Below are 22,316 nucleotides of genomic sequence, written 5' to 3' on the forward strand. Positions count from 1 at the left end.
CAAGCAAGTCCCAAGTTCTAAAACTGGCCATGTGACTCAAGTCCCCCACCTCTGGCGGTTGCGGTTGTGCAGGAAAGAGATGGCCGCTGTCTGTCCCACCTGATAGGCCGAACTGAAGGTAGACTGGCCGAGCTCGCTGACCTGCCAGATGTCTTTCCCGGGCATCATCCTAGCCCCCCCGAGACCCCCACGTACCATGCCCTCGCCACTGGGGTACAGGCTCAACGATGGCGGCCGCTCTGCTTTACTGTTGGCAGCGAACACATGCGCACACACACAAAGATCAAATGTTAGTTGTCCATTCAGAATATTTTAGATACATTTAATGTTATTGTTTTCAATATGACTGAATTCTAGCCCAGTATGCAAATAAAAACACACATATCCAATTCAAATTTACATCCTTTCAACAATCCTTTTGGCATTAAGAGAAAGTCAACCCAAACATTTTTTCCCCAGAATAAGTTCTATGCAGGCCCACTAGTTGAAATACGGCATTCTGACTAATATTGAGTTTGCGAAATGTAAGTGAAGCAGCAAAATGCACCCACTTTTAGAAATCTCAGGGGGCGGCCATTTTGTTACTTTTGTCGACTGAAGATGACAGTGAAGTTGCTCAGGGCTCAGATAATGACCAATCACGGCTCAGATGTTTTCTGAAGCTGAGCCATGATTGGTGGTGGTTTATAAGTGGGCCTGTATAGAACATATTCTGGAAACAAAACATGTTTGGGTTGACTTCCTCTTTAAGAAGTTTCACTTGCTCAGTGTTGAGTTTACTTGAACTCTATTTGTCTGACATCGTTTGAAGCTGCCATAAACACTTGAGTTATACTAGAGGAAATGTTAAATTATGTCCCATATATTTTTGTCCTATGTTTATGTGTGTGGAATCTTGATAAACACATTATAAGCGTCTAATATTTGTACTATCTTGACATAGACAAACAAGCATTCACACTCACATTTACATCTATGGACAATTTCATTTAGTCTTCAATTAACGAACATGCATGTTTTTGGAATGCAAATCCACACAAGCATAGGGAGAAGGTGTAAATTCTACAAAGGAAGGCCAAGATTCAAACCCACAACCTCACAACTGTGAGACAGGCGTGCTAGCCACTATGGCGCTGTGCTAATATCCTCATCGTTATTAGCATCCTAAATGCTAATTAGAGGTTGTCCATCAAGGCCACTAGCCTGCTTATGAGAATAATCTATGGAAAAATAATCAAGCATACTAAAAAGAGCAAAGTAATCCTCAAGTCACTTGCCTTATTCAATTTTATAGCTTCATTTAAAATGAATGTACAACCATGAGACCAAGGAGACAAGAAGAAAAGGCACATAAATGGAAACAAACACATGATGAGGCAAAGTAAATGGAGGAACGCGATAAACCTGAGCACATATTTGTCAATGTTTGCTTTCCAGAATGCAACATAACCAAAACTGTCAGTTGTTGCCTGCTTAAAAGTCATTATCAGCGTTGGGCATTCTGTCCTTAAACAACATGCTGAGCATTTGACAAGGGGAAGCCGGGAAGTCAAATCCGAGCAGGCAGCTTTAGGACTTGAGAGAAAAGGTAGAGAGGGCAGTTGCATGACCATGTTGGATTTACCTTTTCCTCCATGTGTGACGGTGACTGTGCACACAGCAGCACAGAGAGCAAGCCAGCAAGACACACAAGGACACACAGTCTCAGATTAGCAAGAGACACACGTTCGGAAAATGACAAGACGCGTGAAACCAAACTCTTGAATGTCACATGACAAGTAAATGTTATTGTTTGCATTTGTTTACTTAGTTCTTCTTAGTTCTCTTCTTAAAGTTCAGTTATATCTGTCTCATATTCTTGTCCCAAATGTAATGAATGTCTGCCCCGGAAGGATTACGATTTGTGAGACAATCTGTGCTTGAAGAGATTTTAGTGTTGCTGTGTATGTAGCGGACAGGAGGCGATTAATCTGCGCTTCTGCAACAGAAACGGCACCAGATTGTCTCACGCTCAAAAGTATTTGGAACTGATTTGCTAGGGGCTTCAAGCAGGCAAATTAAATGCTTCTTTTTTTTCCTCTCAGGAAAAAAAAGCTTTTTAGAAGAGTCCTAAACCCGGCGTGCGCATATGCACACGCTTGCGTGATGGACCCTGACAAACAAATGGCAGCAGCAGTGCAATGAAGAAATGAGAGGCCTGATACATATATGATGAAACATGAAACATTACAACATTGTGAGTGAAAGTCACATTTGAGATCATCACAAAAACACACACGCAGCGTAAATACTCCCACACCAACGTGTATACACTCTCACACACACACACATACAACTCACGTTCGTCCACTGCCATCTGATTGGCTGCTTCCTGTCTGCTGCAATTTGGAGCGCTCGATATGCTCGACGTATGTCTGGATCATCTTTAATACCACGGCATGAAATTGAAGGGAAGAAGTGCAAAGGAAAAAAAGATTATGGTTAAAAAAAAGAACTGTCAGAAACTTAGCATGAGCAAAAATGACATTCATTTCATTATTTTGCAATTTGATTCATGCTAGATGCAAATAGTGAGAAAAGACTTCAGTGAGGCTCATCATTATTGTTTTGTTGCATTCCTGGTTTGGTAATAAAAAATGTGTGCTTGCCTATTTGAAATGATTCACGCATTATTTAACTGCGTAATACAATGGTCAAAAAGGTGTAAGGAAAACTGCAAAATCAATATACAATATGTCAAGGTTCAGGAAAAATATAATAGTCTTTCTGAGGCATAATCTTTCAAACACAGCATTCACACTACTCATGCCTGTATGTCACATTAGAACTTGTCATAGCCCATTAGCCTGTTCATCAACGTGTCAACTCACTTTTTTTTTTTTTTCAACGCAATGCTTGTTCTATGACGTTCACGAGGAACACTGTGAAGATGAATTCTTTCTGTTCGCACTTACCTCAGTGTGGCGCTGGTGCAGAGCGTTGTATTCTTTCTTCATGTCCGACTCTCTTTCCTCCAATCGTGTGACTGAAAAACAGACAAATCAATTGCAGTAAGTATCGTTGCATATCATATCCAAGGAACAAAAAGAAATCATGACTTGCGATTAATTAAATACAGTTCAACTGGTATCATATATATTTTCAATTTTCAGTATTGCAGTTTATATTTAATTTTTTGTGAAATGAATCACTTATCAGCAATAACAAAAGCAGAAATCGGTTCAATTAGCATTGTGTTTGCTGCTATTAATGTGGTTACAAACGAGTTTGAGCTTGGAGTGAGCTTTTTAGTCAACTCACTTTGGTCAGCATAGTTCTTTGACTTGAGCTCCAGCTGTTTGCCCTGCAGCTCCAAAAATTCCACCTGTACCTGCAGGTCCTTCTTGTCTTCCTCTAACTCATCCTCAAACTCAATGAATTTCTACAGGAGATATGACAAGTGAGCACAGCAAAGCTTTCAATCAAAATGAGCACAAAGGTACGAAGAAAACTAACGCACTTTTACACTTTCACTTATAGAAAACACAAATGACAATTTATTCAAAGCAAGTTTTGCTTTTTGACACCATCCAAGTGGAATTTCATTTATTTCACGTGATACTAAACAAGCTTTCCAACAGTTTTTTTAAAATAATGAAATATGAATCTCTCCACAGGTAATACGAAAATAAATGCGAAGTGCTTTGGAAAAATGTTGTAAGTCAAAAAAACGAATAGAAACAGGACCCTTATTAAATTACCATTTTAAATGTTTAACTATTTCAAATATAAAGTGAGATGTCACATCATACTGCATAACTTGGCTGGTACATATGGCAAACTACAAAATATTTGCAGCTCGAAAGCACCTACCTCTGGTCAAAAGCTTGTTATTATAGGGAAAATAATGTTGAACTGATTCCGTACATGCTGTCTATTTGTCAGCAGAATTAAAGTCTCAAGTCGCTTTAAAAGAAAATGTCACTAAAGGGTCGTTGCTAAAGTTACTAAAAATAGCAAATAAAAAGATAAGTTGCCAATACTGACGGTGCTTTTGTAAAATAGTGCCTGTCTGTTTATAGCCTTATCATTCGTGGATGCAGTGCACATCAGCGGGATCCCACTTTGAATTGAGAAAAAAAACAAAAACATTTTCATCGTCATGACAAACTCAAAATAATTGATAATCGATTGACTTTCAGCCCGAGTTTAATGTCAATAAATCTTCTGCACATCTTGGTATGTCAAGGAGGAGAAAGTGAGTTGTTGTCTTTTTTTAGCACTAGCTTGAGTCTAATACGCTTGTAATCTGAGCCGCTCTTTGCTGCTTTTCCTCCCGGAGCGAGCCATTGTTTTACTCAGACCCCTTCTTTATATACAGTACATTCTTCTCTGAAATTCTATGAACTGCTTGACTTTCCAAATCTCATTTTACTTAGTTCTCTCAGCTTTTGTTGCTCTGTTTCTACTCCCTGCTAGCACAAATCAGGTTACAGCGCCAGACCCACTGTTTCTGGTATTGGTTTCCCATGATCATGTCCTCCCCTCCTCCTCTGTTTTTCTCTTGCTCGCCTCCGATCAAGTGCAGCAGGATCATGGGAATTGCAGTCCTCAAATGTCACAACAAACTTTTGCGCTTTCTGGTCGTGATGAGGCCGGAGGCCCAACGAGAGCCGGCGAGGGTGACTCACCTCCTCCGCCTGCTTGCGCAGCGCCTTCTCCCTCTCGTACTGGGTGATCAGCTGCTCGTTGTCCTCCTTCAGGAGCTCCAGCTCCACTTCGTGTTCCTGGTTCTCTAACAGCACGGCATCCAGGTTCTCCAAGACGTTCACCACCAGCGGCATGAGCTCCTTCACCACCTCCTCGTCGTAGCTGCGGATAAGCCGCTCAAACTCCCGGTAGATGCTGTTGGCCAGGCCCGAGACTCGCTCCGACATTACGGTGCAGGAGCCATAGTCGTCCTGGTAATAGGGTTGGAAAAGTCCAGGAAAAGTTGGAAAATAGAGCTGCAACAGTTCATCGACAACTAATCAATTACTAAATTAATTCATCGTTTTGAGACCTTGTTTAATTTGTAATTGTCCAAATCTTTTTCAGCCTCTCGACAGCAAATATTCTCAGAGTTCTGTACCCCTCCGTGAAATCAGAGTAATTATCTTTATTTACAAACATCTGCTTTTACTTTGGAAAACAAATGATCAACACATTTGCCAATTTTCATACATGTTACGGACCAAACCAGTAACTGAAACATAATCAATGTATGTTGCATTTTCTGCACTGGTAATTCAATAAATTCCTGTTTTTGACCAAGGGGTAAGAATTTTATTTTCCCGTTTAATTTACCAATCGACATAACAATAGACAGATTAATAGATTGTTAAAATACTCGTTAGTTGCAGTTGTAGTTAGAATAGTATGGCAATTTATGGGAAGGAACCAGGAAGTTAAAAAACTGAAGGTTTTCTAATTTAGGGAACCTAATTAGTTATTAAAAATATATTTTAGCATAATATCGACAAAGACAGCTAGATTTTATTTCAGGACACAGTAGTACATTGGCATTTGGCATACAGGTTTTTCTTTAATTGAGGCCTCAGGTGCTCTTCATTTTGCACGCTTCAGAGGCTCAGATACACCGCGGATCAAGTGAAGTGGATATTTTGTTTAAGCAATTCAGTGTGATTGTGTGTGCCATCTATTTTGTGTGGATGTTTGCTTACGGCCAAAGAAAACGTTCATGTTTATGTATACAGAATCATGTAAAAATGATAACTTTCCATTCAGTTTCCCAACTCAGTGTAGGGGTGGACAAGCTCAGAGAGGTTATATTGGGCGAGACTATTTAATAATTTAAAAACAAATCATGTAATCTTAAAATATACTCTTAAGTGTAAAGGGAGCCAGTGAAGGGAGGCCAGAATTGGAGTTATGTGCTCCCTCCTACGAGCTCCAGTTAGGGGGCGAGCAGCATCATTTTGGACAAAGTGGAAATACTTGAGGGAGGACTGGCTGACTTCAAAATAAAGTTATTTAACTGTAATGCAGCCGAGGTGTAACAAAGGCATGGATTACTGTTTCTAAATGATGTTGTGAAATGAGAGGCTTTACTTTAGCCAGCTCCCAAAAATAAAAATAAATAAATATGTAAAAAAAGGGATTTAGGCAGATGTGGCTTTTGGCTTTCCTGTGAGGAGTCTGTCTGTTCTGCCCGTGTTGCGTGGGCTTTCCCAGGTATTTGGGCTTCCTCCCACATTCCAAAAACACATTCCCGTAATTCCCATGGAAAGTTTCCAATTTTGAACGTTCCCAAAATTCCCCATCCTAGGCTGTCATGAAAATCAGTCCTACCTGGTAGACCACCTCGTCAATCTGTAGCTCCATCATCTTGGCGGCTGCAGCTGGCTGCGCTGAGCCAGATGAGGACTTTCAAAGGCCTTGTCGACTGTTGAGGTGTTTTTGGATCAAGTCAACGCAGGAGAAACGTGTAATTCCGCATAACAGTCACCCCGGCGAATGAAATAGACGAAAAATATACAGAGGGCCACTCCTCCTCCTACTCCTCGCCGCCAGCTCGTCGTGTCACGGCCCAGCTAGTTGACTCCCTCCGAATAGCACAATAAAGCGACCTCAGCGACGGTGGAACCGTGGAGCTGTCTCTCCAGTGGATGTGGCCTCTCCAGGGCCATGCCGAATGATCGGAGAGATGCCTTCGTCGATAATGCCGCACCTGCCTCTCAGCAGCCGCAGCCACCGAGCCCAGCCATTGCTGACTGGGATAAATAAATAAATACGTTAATTAATTTACAGAATAATAAGACTCCCAACGACGACTGACGTCACTATGAAGAGCTTTGTGACATTTTTTTTCTCTTCGTGCTCGGTAGGTGATGGTGATGTCTCCCAATGGGAGAGGTTCTCGCTACCGTTCAGATGGAGGAGCCAGCTGACCCACTGGGAATGACGTCACGCCGCTTGCATCAAGTTAGCACAAGGCACCGGAAATTCGGGTAAGGCTATAAATTAAAAAGCGCGGATGCGCTAGCCTTGAAGTATAAGTCTACTTGTGTCGACGTAGAAGAAACCTACGTAAAAAGAAGTACAAACTGTGAAATGGACTAAAACAGAACTGTATTTATAGCCCACTTCAACCACAACCACAGCAACACAACAAGTAGGGAAAAAAAGCAAAATAGAATTTTTACTATAAATAATACCATTTTTATTTCTTTGCCAGGGAATTTCTTAAACGCCAAGTCGGTGGGGGTTGGACTGGCAAAAGACACAACGTATTTGCCACAAATCATTCTTGAAGATGACATAATAAAACGAACATTTCAAATAAAGCTTCAGATGGGGTATATCTTGCATCTCAAGAATTCCGAATCTGTCCTTCCCCCAGGTCACTACTGCTCGTGTTGTTTCTGGCTTGCAAGTCCCGAAGCTCTAAATTAGTCAGCCAAGATCTTAACCACGGTTGACTTACCTCTCTGTATTATCATCCGCAGAGGTTAAAAGAGTAACAAGTCTATTCAAACAAAGTAACAAGTAAACGGACACATCTGTTTTCAAATGTAGAGAGAAAAAGCGAAAAGACGTCATAAAAAATAAATTCTGTAGTAAGAAAGTAACTAAGGTGGGCTCTTGAAGTATTTGTACTTAATTAGTTACAAAATGAAAAAACATCGTTTTGTTAATGATGGACTTAACCAAATGCCATAAGACATAAACAACATATTACTCACATATAAACTTATTTTGAAGTCCAAGTTATTCGGTGAAATACATCACGTGCGTGAAAGTCATGTTTTAATTTTTCAGGCTAAAACCGGAAGTTGACTATTTTCCAAAGCACTTGGCCTGAAAAGCGCCCGGTGACACATAATAATAATGACGATGCACTCTGAAACTGATGCTTCACTATTCAGACAAAGACAGCCGATGATACACAGCTAAAAAGGCTCAATGAATAGCCACGTTGATCAGAATTGCGCAGTATGGAAAAGTAACCTTCAGTCATAGTGATTACTATCACTTATGTAAAAGTTCATCATGAGCCTACAGTTTGGTCATTATTTCAACAATTACAGCATCTGGTTTATCACAATTCAGCAAAAATAAAGCGTGATATTGGGATCAAAATGTTTCATTAGGCTGAAACTAATGAAAGAAAGCACATTATTTCTTTACACCAATAAAGATTAATAAACAACAACAACGATTGATCAAATAAGTTGAATTGCCACTGTCAAGTGTTCATTTAACAAAAATCATTCAAAATGAGGCTATTGCGGCTGTACTTTGATGTGTCAGAAACTAATATCACAGTAAAATATGTCAATGTTAAAAAGGAAATGTGGCAGTGTAACAGAGAAAATATTGAAGATACGGCGTAACATCAATTTAATGCAAGATGGTTTGATTTGAATTGATTTGAGTCACAAGGCCTCGCACATTGACTGAAACTTGGTCTGCTGTGCAATGTGGAGGGAAGAAATCGTATACACAACAAAGGACACTGAAGCAAAGGGAAAAAAGTGGGGAAAAAAAACAACTTGTCAGTTGTCAATTGAAGAAATATTTAGCTCACCACGCTGACTACTGAAGTGCTCTAATGACCACTCCCTTTGCACACAGTTAGTCTGACCTGTATTATGCACACCACTGGGGAGGAGGGCTATCATTTCATTTGAGGCAATTCTCAGTGTGCATGGGTCAAGAAATAACAGGAACATTATGTAACAGCCCATAGCTCAGAGCATGGACATAAGTGATGGTCACCCTTACTGTAATGACCATGCGTTAATATTTTTGTACAACTACCTCAAGGTGGAAGTACCCAATGATCAAATTACTGCAGTAGCTGGACAAATTCACAGGTAGTAATATTTTAATCCAAAGAATGCTGCAACCATGCCTAAAATATGTATTTTTCTGACTGCAGATGAACAAGATGGCTTTTGGCCAGAGACAAAGGGTGGCAATTCTGTGAGGGAAAGAATTGTCAACAACCGTAGAAAACAAGACCTGCTGTGTATGCTGAATTTACGCTGCTTCAAACATTCAGGGCACGCGCAGTATATGTTTTGCAAGTGTCACCTTTGTATTAGCTATCAGTGAAGCTCAACCATTCACAGAATGATGCTCAAACAATCATTCAACTGCAAAAACATTTTATTGCAATACACAGGATTGAATTCTGCTGCACTCATTGCTGCTAGGCACATCAACACACAAGCGGGACCGGTGCCAGAATACCTTCAATGTACATCATGAAATGGGTGAAGAGGTGATAGCTAAATAGCTCACCTTGACTCAGGTGAGCCACGATTCATCCAGAGTTTCCCTGTCTCCAACTGTTTTAATTTAAAACATAAACAGAGGCCAACCCCGAGGAGAAAAAACAAAACAAAAACAGAACGGCATGATCTCAGATAAAGCAAGCAATGAGGGCAAAGCAGCAAATACACATTCGCGTAGAATAATGATGGAATTTCTTAAGGGAACACAAACATTTTGGAGTAAACAACCGCATTCATCTTTTCATTCAATGTCATTTTTTGGGGGTATTTAGTTCCCTGAAGAATCAGTTCTGACAGTAGACCTTTTGTATCAGGCATGTGTTTGGATGACGGAAAGACGAAAGAGACCACCGATGAGAGAGGGTGAAAATAATTACGATGACAAAAACAAAGGTGATTTCAAAGGCCACCGTGTTACTTGCAAAAAAGGCAAAACTTGAGGGACTATGCACCCTGGAATTGGAGAGAGGGTCTGATGTAAAAAAAAAAAACAGTATGGAGATGGAACCATTTCACAGCGGTAGTGATTGTTGATTGGAAAGGCGGTGATTGTAATATGCAGGTTTAGAGCTTAAGGGGGTGAAAGTGGGTGGGGTGAGGGGCTAGAAGTCAGGCTGAAAGTGCAACAAGTTGAGGGCAACAGATCAGTCCGTGTTTGCTTTCAAGAACAACAGATGTTGATCTTTCTCGTGTACATGTGAGACAACCATGAGGGGTGCCGAGTGTTGGAATGAGATGCATGGGGGAGCAGACAAAGCATGAAGGGAGCCGACCCTCATGAGGAAAAGGGGTGGGGTCAGAGGATCAGTAGAACACCACACTGGACTTCCCTCCCGGGGGGTTAAGGACCCTGTTGTGAGAGCGAGGCTTGGGTCCCAGGTGAGGCTCGTGGTTCTTCATGTCATCAGTGGGTGGAGTGGACAAGGGGCAGGAGGAGGGGGCGGGCTCTGGCGTTGCCGGAGCAACAGTTGGCTCCTCCTTAGCTGGCACAACGGCTGGTGAGGCAACATGCTCTTTAACCTCAGGCAGGATGACGTTGACTTCGGACTGGCTGACTTTGACCTCAGTTGCTTTAGGGTGAAAGAAATCCATTGTGAAAATGCCAGAAGGGGGAAAGGAAGTCTAAAGCCTTGCTTGGGAAAAGCTGTAAACGGCAAGACTTGCTTGCTCCATGTAACAATTTGTGATTTATTTATTTTTTTAATTCTGAACTGCAGTGAATCAAAGTGTGTCAAAATGTATAAAAAGCTCCACCTCCACTGAAATAACCGAATTGCACATTCAGCAGGAATATTATTCAGTTTTGCGATTTGCTGACACTGTCAACAACACAGTGACAGCTTGATGAACACATTTATAATGTTTTAAAATGTTGTACATATTCTAAATATTTGAAGAGCTTTGTGTAAGATGCTCACCTGGTGATTCGGGTTCAGGTCCTACAGCTAGATTGTCCTTTAAAAAAAACAAAACACAATCATGACCATTTGGCAACATCAAATTATAGACTCTAAGGAAGGCCGCAAGACTGCAATTGGACACTCAGCATATTTCAAATTGACTTTCTGTCAATCCAGACCATCGCTGCACAAGCTGGTGGTGCTGTGTCAGCACAGAATTAAATTAAAGTATGTGAGTGGACTTCACCTTTGGCTTATTTGGGTGATTTCGCTTTGGGCTGTGGACATCTGCACTATCCCCTGACCCAAATAGGTTGCTGGTTGGGCCGGCAGGAGGAACGGGTCTCTGTGGTTGGACTGGAGGTTCAGGTTCTCCAAATATCCCGCTGCTCTTACCACCTACATGACACCATATGTGTGTTATGGGACAGAGTATTAATGTGAACATATTTCCTTTTTCCTCTTCTCAGTTTGTTGTCCATCGTACACGATCATAGCAAGATGTCACGTTTGGGTCCTTGGTTTACGACAGTCCTGAAATATGACATTTCGAGGTTACAAATGTCGTCACGCGACAAGAGGTTGTGCTCACTTACAGTTTTTCATTCCATCGTTTACTGTAATGAAGACTTTTCTGCTACATCAGTGTATGTTAGTTACAGACTATTGCCCATTTCAACATACAAATACAGGTTACATCACCGACTCTCGGTTCATATACTGTAATAAAATTGTCCCAAGCATTAAATGGGAATGACATCTGAGGCATCAAAATATGCCTCTAATATATAAAAAAAAAAGCTTCAGCTTCTGAACCTCTATCATTCTGCCATTACAGCATGATATAATGTTATTTATTTATTAATTATTTTAGCCAGGACCAAAGTACTGCCTAATACTTAATTGGCCTAGCATGTATGGCAGGGCTAAAAAAAATAAATAAATAGTAAATACAAATTATTTTTTCTTATAGCCAACCTTTATCATCTTAGGTTTGCTATGACTAATATGACTTCTTAAGCATTCGTCATATTAGGTCACACCTTGCACAAAGTCTCATACTGATGACTCACAAGTCAAAGAAAGCATGCTTAAATTGGAAAATGCTTTGCAAAGAGGCGTCTTGCGTTCAAGAGGAGAACAATGGAGATGTCTATGCAGAGATTATCACATGAAAGTAACAGTTATCACACACTACCCCTTTCCCACATTTATTACACGCTTGCACACGCTTGCCTCACCTGGAGGGTTGGAGCGCCTGGGTGTAGTCTGGGGCTCCTCTGGTGATCCGAACAGGCTGGAGGCCATCTTATTAGGTCTTCTAGATTGGGGGGCTTCCTCTTCGTAGCCACCAAACAGATTACTGGAGGCACCACCAGGAGGGCGCAGCACCCTGCAGAGGACAGACACGCTTATCTTAACTTAAATGGGAATTACGTTTGCAATTCAATTATATGAGGTCTAATGTCATTAATGTGGAAACTGTATAGAAATTAGGACTATCTAAACCTAAGTGTGCCTTTGATTTTGGTCGACGTGAGGATGATGAGTTACAATGGTTTATTTTTATACACAGTGAACCCGCATATATTAGCGGTGTGGTCTAGGTGGAACCCGATCTGATATTCATATAAAATATTGGTTCGATATGAGCAAAAAACAAAAACAGTATCAGATTATATCGTCTACATCCAAAATGTTTGATAAATGCATGCATCATTCCTTCTGATATTGTTTTGTATCGATATCAGTATCAGACACTACTCTAGGCTGCTATATCAGTATCGTATTGGAAGTGAAAAAGTTGTATCGGGAAACCACTCAATTGGTCAGCATAAACGTTATTTATTTTGGCACCAATTCTCTATTATTTGCTGAAAAACTAGCCTACTCTTAACTTGTGTGCTCAGGTAAAAGCACTAAATGTATTACTTTGGCCTCATCTTGGTACCAAGGACAAGTTGAAGTGAGTTGAAGAGCTTCATTTATCAGAAGTAGATGTTTGCTGCCATCTTGTGACAACTTGGTCCCAAGGACATACGGCAAGTTGAAGTGAGTTGAGTTTCAGTTCTACTGTATACAAGTAGTGCTTTGTCACTGCGGATTTGTGCTATTTGCAACAGACCTCTGTCCCTCATACTGTTCTGAACGTCAGTTATTCCCAATGAATGTGCTGTGAGAGATCATCCGGTGTGAAGTGAAAAATAACCCAATTTCACTCAATTGGCATGATGCAATTAATGTATCTTTGTTCATCTATCTGTGCCTGCAACATATAGTACATATTTATACAGAACAATTGAATATGCTCTTCCACCACACGTTTCGATTTAGAATCTACACTTTTTGCAACATTTTAGCTTAGTGCATGAGATTTTTCTCGTCTGTGTGTTGTGAAACACTGCTGTATGCTACACCGGAATGCTACAGCAGTATGCACAGTTCATACTGCAGATAGTCCACGCTGACAAGACAACATGATCATATGGTCGGAAAGGGCGCCATATCGCAACAAATTTGCGAGACTTTCTCAAGGTACTAGAGACCAACACACGATTTAAATAGGGCTATTCTTAATTCTTTAGTAGATAACAGAACTGACCAACATAAATGGATCTTAAGAAGCCCCCTGTTACACACGCGTATCATTTAAGGGAACAATGTAGCCGCGTAGCGTATGAGCTAGCACAAAGACGAGAGAAGAGCTTCTTCGCACTTCCGCAGGCGCAGCAGACAACGCCTGCTCGTTTAGCCTCAATGCTAATTCTCAAAATTTACTAGCAAGGGCAATTTATAACGGGTCATCTCAAGATGAACCAAATAAGCGATTATGTACGGAAAGACTACCACCGTTATATTTAAAGGGGAGGAAACGACACCAAAAGCTACGACGTATGTGTAATTCACATGACATGAGCTAGTCGAGCAGTAATCAAAGATTACAATTATCTCCAACACATCATTCATTATTCACCTTGAGCTCGGTTTTGACCCAGTGTCCAACCCTTGAAACATGTTCGTCGAAGTCATCGTGGGTTTTGTTGGAAGGCTTCAAGTTTCCGAAGACAACTTCGTCACTCTGCCAACTGGACGACTTGTAGGTTCCTCCTTCGTCTCGCCTGCTCCCACCCAAACTCCGTTGCGAAGAGTGTCAGTCGGAGCAAGAGTGACACCGCGCGATATAACTGGTCAACATGACGTGCTGCTGGTAATGGGATGCGCTTGTTTTTACCCCCTCGAGCGCTTCAACGGAAACGAGTCTATTTGTTGTATTGTTCGCTCGTGCTTGGTAAATATCCTTGGCTCTTTCTAGTCAAATCTATTTTACGTTAGCCGACAGGAGCCGTATGTTGAATCTGTCCTTTTGAAACAAAAGGACCACAAAATTTAAAATGTGTCTTTGTCTTCCTTTGGAAGAAAAGACATGCAAACACTTTTTCTTACTTTATTGTGGGTTGCTCTTATTTATTTATTTGTTTGTTTATTTATTTATTTATTCATCCATCCATTATCGATACCGCTTATCCTCACGAGGGTCGCGGGGCGTGCTAGAGCCTATCCCAGCTGTCTTCGGGCAGTAGGCGGGGGACACCCTGAATTGGTTGCCAGCCAATCGCAGGGCACACAGAGACAAACATCCGCACTCACAATCACACCTAGGGGCAATTTAGAGAGTCCAATCAATTTACCATGCATGTTTTTGAGAGAAAACCCACGCAGGCACGGGGAGAACGTGCAAACTTTATTTCTTTATTTATTTATTCATTTATTCATTCATTCATTCATTTAGTTATTTATTTATTTGTCTAATTGTGACTACTGCTGCTGAGACTAATTACCCTCACGGGATGAATAAAGTATTCATCTGTATTTAACCATTGTTTTTATTTACTTATTTGTTGTTACAACGAAGTCCTACTTAATAGCTAAATTTCACAACTATCTTTTGTCTTACTTAATGAGCAGCATTTTTCACAAATTTGATCTATTGCGTCAAACACAATTTTCGTTTATCCAGTTGGAATGAAAAGTGCAGCGAGGTTGAAAAAAGTAACATGCCTATTTGATAGTCAGGAGCAAAAAGAAGAGCTGTGTGATTTCAAATGTATGGAATAAAGCAGGGCTAACTTCTAACTTCAAATTTTAGGTGCAAAATGACACCATTTGGGGGCAGTCTGGAGTCCTGAGTAAAAGTAAAAAGACACCAGACGAAGAAATACGCAGGTACAGATAATTGCAGTACTCAAAATGTACTCAAGTACAATGACAAATTAGTTTGTAAATCTTTGCTTCCCGCCACTGTTAATAAATTGTAGTACCTGTATTTTTGCTTTTTCTCGTGAGGATAAGGCGTTTCACACAATGAATGAATGAATACATTTGTTTTTTAAAAAAATAGTGGTAGGAGACTTCCAGACCCGACTATGCACTTTCTTTTGGATACGACAGATGGTGCTATTACTATGTTTTAATGTGTTTCACGTCATAATTCGCTTCAGCTGTCACAAAAAATGGTTGTCTCAATAAAGTCTGCCCGTGGCAAATGGATCACGCTAACCCACGACATACCGAAAGCACTCATTCACGGCAGCGTTCGCTCCCAAAAGAAGATAAAGGACGGGCACTGTGCATCAAAGGATTTATTAGTCGGAACCTGTCCTGAGCTGTGTGACGATTGATTTTTTTTTATCCTTTGTCGGCCACCGTGCGCTAGTGATGTCTGAAGTTGGGGGGCGTTTTTTTCCACTACTGCTGCTTCTTCTTCACTTCAGTCAGTCAGTCTGTCACTTTCTCAGCCACACGTAAAGTTGCAGTTTGAGTAGAAGACGCTGCTGATAACGGTTTCTTGAAACGCTGGATCTGTGGATTGCAATTTGTAACGTTAGACTTGGGTATTTATCCTTGAATAGTCCCGCAGCAACAATATATTGTTTAAGCAGTGTGCAAGTACAAGCAGGTGAGTTTTTGCAATAGTTGTGCAATTTAAATGCAGTGGTGTCTCTTAGTTTTCTCCACGTCGAAACCTGGAAGTTAAACTACTTGAAATATCCATTTGGTCACGGTCTTATCCAAGTGTACTTATTATTGATATAGACTGTATTGGAAACCCGGTTTAAATCGATTTCTCTCAACCGTCTGCTTTTCAAACCGCGGCGGCTCGCATTCCACGTTACAACCACAAACGCACGTTTTTATCCAAATGAAAATGATTTGTCACTACAACGGGGTTTTAAAGTTATAATTGCTGGTATATTAGTTGGGGCGAGTAGGCGTATATTTTTTTCGCAACCCCACTAAGAAAGTCAGTTTAATTTCATCGCTGTTTGTTAAAGGACAATTGAGGCAAAAACTAGGGTTAGGAATTGGACATTTTGAACATTTCTTATATTTGTCATTGCAGTGAGTAAATTATATCGAAAGCACTGAGCAGACCACTGACGGTGTTTTTGATTTTAGGAGCTGCTGTCAAAAGTTCTTTACGGATCGCTGTTAATGGCCAACGCGTTTTGCTACAGGAGAAAATAGGCTTCGAAAAAATATTTTATTTGCTTTCAAAGCTCAGGGCAACGGTCGCTGTGTATTTATTTGATAAAAGGATAGCGCAGTAACTACTCGACCAAAAGCTGTTTTCTGATGTGAGCACATGAAAGTTACGGGCAGGGTTGCGTGGGGAGCTTCAACCTTTGAAGCTGCGTGGTAAGCTTCAAAGGATGTAGCTTTCCACGCAACCATGGGTAACCAAAGAAAAGGCGATGACAAATTGTGGGATTTGCACCATTCACAAATTCGCCGTTGATTCAAATTAGGATTTTTTCCTAACTCTTCTGAGTACTCAGCCTATTTTAATCCTTTCAACATTAATACACGCTTTGACTTAGTACCATAGCACATATGTAGATAGATTTGGTGAACCACTAATTGGCCAGCGCTCTTATTTACAAGCTGATTTATGTTTCCCTCCCCCACTCTTTTCTCCTCCAGGCCTCCAGTGACTGAAGCTGCAGCAGTCTGCTGTCCCAAGGCCACACAGCCCTTTGCACCACTCCACCCTTGCCCTCCCAAGGAAAGTCAGACAGGAGTGGAAATCCCAGGCTGGATTCTTCCACTGGTCTGGACAGAAACATGGGCAACCAATTTACAGACATTGCCCCCAACACCACATTCCTCCCCAACCTCCAGTCCTTGCACATTGTTGTGATCGGTTTGGACAATGCAGGAAAAACCTCGCTCCTCTACAGACTCAAACTGAGGGAATTTGTCGAGACAATCCCTACCAAAGGCTTTAACATGGAACGCATTAAAGTGCCCATGGGGAATTCCAAAGCCAATACATCGACTTTCCAGGTGTGGGATGTTGGCGGTCAGGAGAAATTGAGACCTCTCTGGAAGTCGTACACTCGGAGGACTGATGGCCTAGTGTTTGTGGTGGATGCAGCCGAGGCCGAGCGCATGGAGGAAGCGAAGATGGAGCTTCTCAGGATCAGTCGGTCTGCTGAGAATCTAGGGGTGCCTGTGCTGGTTCTGGCAAACAAACAGGACCTGGAATCTGCCATGTCAGCTTCAGAGGTAATCAATCTTCATATCGTATGTTTCTTCATTAAATTGTGTTACAATTGCAATGATTGACACACCCTTAAGTCATAAAATAATGCTGTTGCTTGCTGTATGTGTCTGCTGCATACATCATAACTAGCAAGAATTGTTGTTTGGTCTATCGTCATATACTGTAGTGACCCACATGTCATTTAAAGCTATGACAATTACACAAAGTAGAAGATTTTAACAATTTCAATATGTTTTTACTCAGGTTTAGAGATGCTTGACAATAAAAAAAAAGAAAAAACTTTGTGGCTCAAATATCCAATTAATGGTATGTTATAATTATGTTAATGTTTTAGCCATTTTCCAGGCAAATGTGAATGACCAGTGGTCTGTTCATGAAACTGTTTTTAGGTTTTTGCCATGTAAAGTTTCAAACTTAAGCCTTCAAACACGACTTCACAAATTCATGAACTGCAGAGACTATTTCTTTATCTCTTCATCCTGAAAGAAGACGTAATTTTCATTTTTTCCACAACTGAAAACAATTCAGACACGCTTTGGTCTAAATATGCCAACAATCAAGAATTACCACATTGTCCTTTTAACAGCCCTTTTAAAATAACCAGTTTTGGGGTGTGGTTTTAACTCATGCCAATGATCCATTGCTCGCCAAACTCGCCGCTCCACCCACTATGCAAGATCTGCCAGCACGGTTAGGGCTACCATGATGACCAGGTGCGGAGCTCGGTTGAGTCAGAAACTTACTTTGGAACTAAGAAAAAAGCAAGTCTAAATTGGAAGCTCACAAAAATCGGTTTTGTAAATGCAATTCGGTTCATATTTCATCAGATACGACCGGGCATTTGACATTTTCAACCGTGGGGAGAAAATGTATGATTAAAAAAAAAAAAAATGTTAGGAGAGGTTGTTATGCTTTCACAATTGACTGAAATCTCAGTGATCAATTAATCATGTAATGTTTATCATGATGAGTATGAAATAGGTTTGTTTTTTGTGATGACAATTTTGTTCCCAACAAGAGTGTGGCTAATCTTGTGGTTCCCTCTCTCTTAGGTGGAGAAAGCGCTCTGTCTCCATGAAATGAGCTCTTCCACACTACACCACACACAAGGCTGCTCAGCGCTGGATGGTCAGGGCCTGCAGATGGGCCTGGAGAAACTCTACGAGATGATCCTGAAGCGGAAGAAGATACTCCGACAGAGCAAGAAGAAGAGATGAGAGAGAGGATTTTGCTATTGGTGGCGTTGAGACGTTGACGGGAATGCAGTTGTATGCGGAGTTCTACAGTGGAAATAATGTCACAAATTTGGAGCAATTCAGTCCGTTTGTTGAACAGGGGATGGAATTCAGGAAGAGTTGCTGGACAGAGGATGGTATCAGCATTTGAGTACTACTTTCTTTCCTCATCTGGCCGTTCTATTTGAATCTGTGCAATATATGATGAACAGTCACTGACGCACTCACTCCACTGTTGAAGGATTTGCTTTACTCTTCTTTTCAGTAGTTTTAGGGTCATTTTTGTTCACTTTATTTATGTTGCATGTTGTCACCCAGTACATGGTTGTGAATATTTTGATTGACAAAAAAGACCATCTGTTTATCCATAGGAGGAAATGTTACTCTTTAGTTGAAACTTGAAACTGCTCAGTATTTGGAACGCTGGCTGACGTGTGTCATGAAAAACAAACATGACATTTCCTGACTGAGAAGGGACAGATTAGGACTGACCAGCAAAGCATGTTGTTGTTTTTTTCCACAATTCACCAACGTTGTCACAGATGGGTTTTGGGGGGTTGGTTTAGTTTCTACTTGTTTTTATATCTTGTTTTGTACATTGTCAAAGAATGAATAAATTATTGATTGAATTTGATAGTATTTATCAGAATCGTCTTGTTACGGTACCATGAATGTTTTGTTTATCTCATCACGCGGTTAATGACATTTTTTTCAGGTCAGTATTATATTAAAAAAAAGGATATAAAAGGAAGGAATTTTTTCCAGTCTATTTTCCCCATCAATGATCAGCTCATACAGTTTATGGAGTACATACACGTTAGAATTCTAGCGTCAATGACTATTATGTTTACCTGCAGTCAATAACGTAGTCAGTGGGCTATGCGAAGGCTTGTAACATGTGATAGTATTTAAAGATAGGGACAAAAAAATCCTCTTGCTTTGTGTGTTTGCCGCTCTGTCAGGTAACATTACCCGGTACAAGTATTTTTCAAATCTTAAGGATGTCTTATCTTGTGAACCGACCCCACACATAAAGATAGAAAATGAGGCATTGAACAGTTTTGATCATATCGTGTGTGGTTTGCTCCAATTATGTCCCGCCATCGATCTCAAAACAAAGTTCTCAGAGGCAGAAATCTTACAGAGGGTTTAAGCGGAAGAATTTTCGTGGCTCAAGCACGCAGTTATGCATCTTCTGTAGCTGGAAATTGGACCACTAAGGGACCCACATTTGGCCAGTGCCCATCCTACACTGTGCCTGACCACCACCTCCCCTGTACCAGCTGTACCCGGCTGATGGCTGTGCTAAGGTGAGAGAATATTCGTCAATTTTTTAAATATCATGAGTCCTGAGCAGTGCATTTTCCTATAGAATCCCTGGGACAAATGATACCCTTAATCACATGGAGGTGATTACTCAAGGTGGAGTAAGTAACAAAAGATCGCCACAAATCTCATCTCGGTGTTGTGCTGAGGAGTTCCACAGTGTTACTGTTTTCTTATAAGCATATTCAGACATACATCAGGGTCAAAGCACATAAGGTTGCTAACAGACATTGGCTTCAAACAGTCATGGGGGCATACTGGTTGAGTGGCCCATCCCCCAACAGTCAGTAAATCATTGGTCAAATCTTCCAGTGCCCCCTTACCGCTCAGTCAATCCAATTATACTGATTGGAGACTCCCTCCTACTGGGACTTAGCTGTTGGAGCAATAAGGATTAGTTAGTCAGCAAAACGAATAGGAAAGCCCACCAAAGACTTATGTCAGGGATGGGCAACTTAAATGCTGGACGGGGCCACAATTTTTAATTAGTGCTACTTGGAGGGCCACATAGGCCCACACACTTCCTAACCAGATGTATGAGAAAAATTTCATTTTATATATGGACAATATGTGCAAAATAGGTGCTTTTAATAGAATTCATCCTAATACATTTCTCAGTGCATGCATAAAAGATCCACTATTGTAACCCAACAACAAGGGGTTGAAGCAACCAATAAAATAACCACATCATTTTTAGCTAAATTAAAGACGAAAACCTTCAACCCCCCCAAAAAAAATCTTTACGAGAATATGTTCTATGCAGGACCACTAGTCGCAACATGGCATTCTCATTAAAAGATTTAGTAAAAAATTGTTGGCCGGTGTTGAGTCCAACAACTGCAAAAACAGTTGTGGTTTCTTACAACGTTACAACGATCTATTGTTCATGCCTCCAAGTCAAAAAAGGTCTAGCGAGTTAAAGGGAGGCTCCTTCCACACACGATTGAATCTAAAACATATCATTACCTCTTAAGAGTTATACGGCCAGAAATACATCTTTCTAAAATACTACATCTTTCTTCACACAATGCAGTAAACAGTGTTGGAGAGAACATTATTCCCATTATTGCTACTACTATTACTGCGATGTTGCTGCTGCTTGATATGACTTTTTATGAGTTGTTTTTTCAATCAACGGATGTGCATACATGCCGGAGGAATTTGGGTCAAATTTGCTCATTCAAATTTACAGACAGATTAGGCAGTTTACATATAGTATGTATTTTATTGATGTAATGGTTATTTTTTGAAGTGCATGTAAATGTAATGACTGTGGGCCTTTTGTCTTTCCTCCCATTACACTGTGATATGCATGCGTGGGACATTAGGCCAGTCGTCTTGTTTGTCTTGTCTTGTTAGGTTCACACACGACATCTGAAAGAAAATGTTATCTCGTGTAGAAGGCCACAGATAAAATCTCTACTGTCACCACGTGAAGCACGTGAAAAATGTCACCTATGTGCTGCTGTGACCTGCCTCAGGCTACTAATCATACAGTATGTAGCTTGCCTTTTTTGCATGAAGAAAAAAAATAGAATAAAATATGTATGGTATATATCCGTGTTTTATGTTTACTTCAGAAATGTGTGTTTATGGTTGTTCCTTTAAAAGTTGATTGCCTTGAGTTGTCAAAGGCCGCGTATTATCATTGTATTCTTATAAGACTTTAGTAAGAACTGTCTTGAGAATAAACAACTACTTTATATTGTATGGGCTTAGCTCCTCACAAAATATATTGAAGTCCAAATTTCAGTGTGAGATGGTAAGTGCTTTTTTTTTTCATTGCATTTCCTGTTGTACTAGTTATTGCTCTGAAGTGAACGTGGATGGTGTCGTCCAGATATTTCAGAATGGAAACATTAGTTGAATAAATACATAATGTAATTTAAATACTACTAGTGAAAAAATACCACAAAACGGACATTATCCATGCAAGTTAATTGTATTTAAGAACTTAAGAACTCCTCATTTATTGTAGATCTTTCTTGAGACCTTACCAAGAAATAACATTAAAGCAAAAAAAAAATCCTAGGGGTGCACATAGGTTACTATTCCTCTCGCTTCTTTTTCATTTCGTAGTATGTTTGCCTTCAGAGTCGATCTCCTGAGACAAAGTAGAGAAAATGAAAATGAAGATTTTTACACCGAGCACACATGTGCCTGTCTACAAGAATAGAGCCCTACCAGTACACCACTTATTGGGATTTTTTTTTTTTTTTTTTGTAGCAGAGTCCAAAATAAAAGACTGCCTGCTGACTGTATGTCTGTTTGTGAAACTGTCTGGGCAACTCACTGAGAAAACCAGATTATCACAGATGACTTGACATACTAAGAAATACATTGTTATGAAATTCTTGTGATTATTTCAGAAGGTTTTTACACACGGATACACTATATATGTAAAAATCTTTAGTCAGTACCAAAGGTCATCAAAATATGACACAATGGCACGCACGGGTGTTCCTCCCATTTCTCCATTGTTATCAAATATTTGTCATTTTTCTTGTCT

At 40.5% G+C, this 22,316-nt stretch overlaps 3 protein-coding genes across 12 annotated transcripts in view; 1 reads left to right on the top strand and 2 right to left on the bottom strand.

The window, feature by feature from the left end:
* The window catches only part of mapk8ip3 (mitogen-activated protein kinase 8 interacting protein 3), a 30,483-nt gene extending 23,363 nt beyond the window's left edge, over positions 1–7,120 (bottom strand). For 4 of the 10 annotated variants that reach the window (XM_086054639.1, XM_086054641.1, XM_086054637.1 and 1 more), the window contains exons 1-7: positions 6,331–7,120; positions 4,671–4,940; positions 3,301–3,421; positions 2,955–3,025; positions 2,341–2,423; positions 1,625–1,648; positions 100–247 (exon numbers count right to left, since the gene is read on the bottom strand). In XM_086054639.1, coding sequence (XP_085910765.1) covers positions 100–247; positions 1,625–1,648; positions 2,341–2,423; positions 2,955–3,025; positions 3,301–3,421; positions 4,671–4,940; positions 6,331–6,366 — 753 coding nt within the window. In that variant the 5' untranslated portion in view covers positions 6,367–7,120. The remainder of the gene's footprint in view (positions 1–99; positions 248–1,624; positions 1,649–2,340; positions 2,424–2,954; positions 3,026–3,300; positions 3,422–4,670; positions 4,941–6,330) is intronic. The other 6 variants (XM_086054644.1, XM_086054647.1, XM_086054642.1 and 3 more) reach the window with 5 other exon arrangements.
* Positions 7,121–9,135: 2,015 nt separating this feature from the next.
* On the bottom strand, positions 9,136–13,882 carry jpt2 (Jupiter microtubule associated homolog 2). Its single transcript, XM_086056560.1, has 5 exons — positions 13,656–13,882; positions 11,923–12,074; positions 10,929–11,080; positions 10,700–10,736; positions 9,136–10,351 (listed from the first exon to the last, which is right to left on the bottom strand). Exons 1-5 carry the CDS (start codon positions 13,709–13,711, stop codon positions 10,086–10,088), a joined length of 663 nt encoding a protein of 220 aa, XP_085912686.1. The 5' UTR covers positions 13,712–13,882; the 3' UTR covers positions 9,136–10,085.
* A 1,319-nt stretch (positions 13,883–15,201) lies between these two features.
* Positions 15,202–19,110, top strand: LOC147134738 (ADP-ribosylation factor-like protein 4D). Its single transcript, XM_086056088.1, has 3 exons — positions 15,202–15,638; positions 16,664–17,248; positions 18,299–19,110. Exons 2-3 carry the CDS (start codon positions 16,805–16,807, stop codon positions 18,461–18,463), a joined length of 609 nt encoding a protein of 202 aa, XP_085912214.1. The 5' UTR covers positions 15,202–15,638; positions 16,664–16,804; the 3' UTR covers positions 18,464–19,110.
* Positions 19,111–22,316: the final 3,206 nt, after the last annotated feature.

This window comes from Filicampus tigris, chromosome 16, assembly GCF_054856515.1.
Source record: "Filicampus tigris isolate MCC_2025a chromosome 16, RoL_Ftig_1.0, whole genome shotgun sequence".
In the NCBI taxonomy this organism is placed as follows: Eukaryota; Metazoa; Chordata; class Actinopteri; order Syngnathiformes; family Syngnathidae; genus Filicampus; species Filicampus tigris.

Excerpts from the sequence above, each read along its gene's own strand:
- jpt2 (XM_086056560.1), bottom strand. The coding sequence starts at position 13,711 with ATGACTTCGACGAACATGTTTCAAGGGTTGGACACTGGGTCAAAACCG. Across the intron at positions 12,075-13,655 it reads GGGTCAAAACCGAGCTCAAG|GGTGCTGCGCCCTCCTGGTG; the intron begins GTGAATAATGAA and ends TGTCCTCTGCAG. Across the intron at positions 11,081-11,922 it reads CAGGCGCTCCAACCCTCCAG|GTGGTAAGAGCAGCGGGATA; the intron begins GTGAGGCAAGCG and ends GGTGTCATGTAG.
- LOC147134738 (XM_086056088.1), top strand. The coding sequence starts at position 16,805 with ATGGGCAACCAATTTACAGACATTGCCCCCAACACCACATTCCTCCCC. Across the intron at positions 17,249-18,298 it reads CTGCCATGTCAGCTTCAGAG|GTGGAGAAAGCGCTCTGTCT; the intron begins GTAATCAATCTT and ends CCTCTCTCTTAG.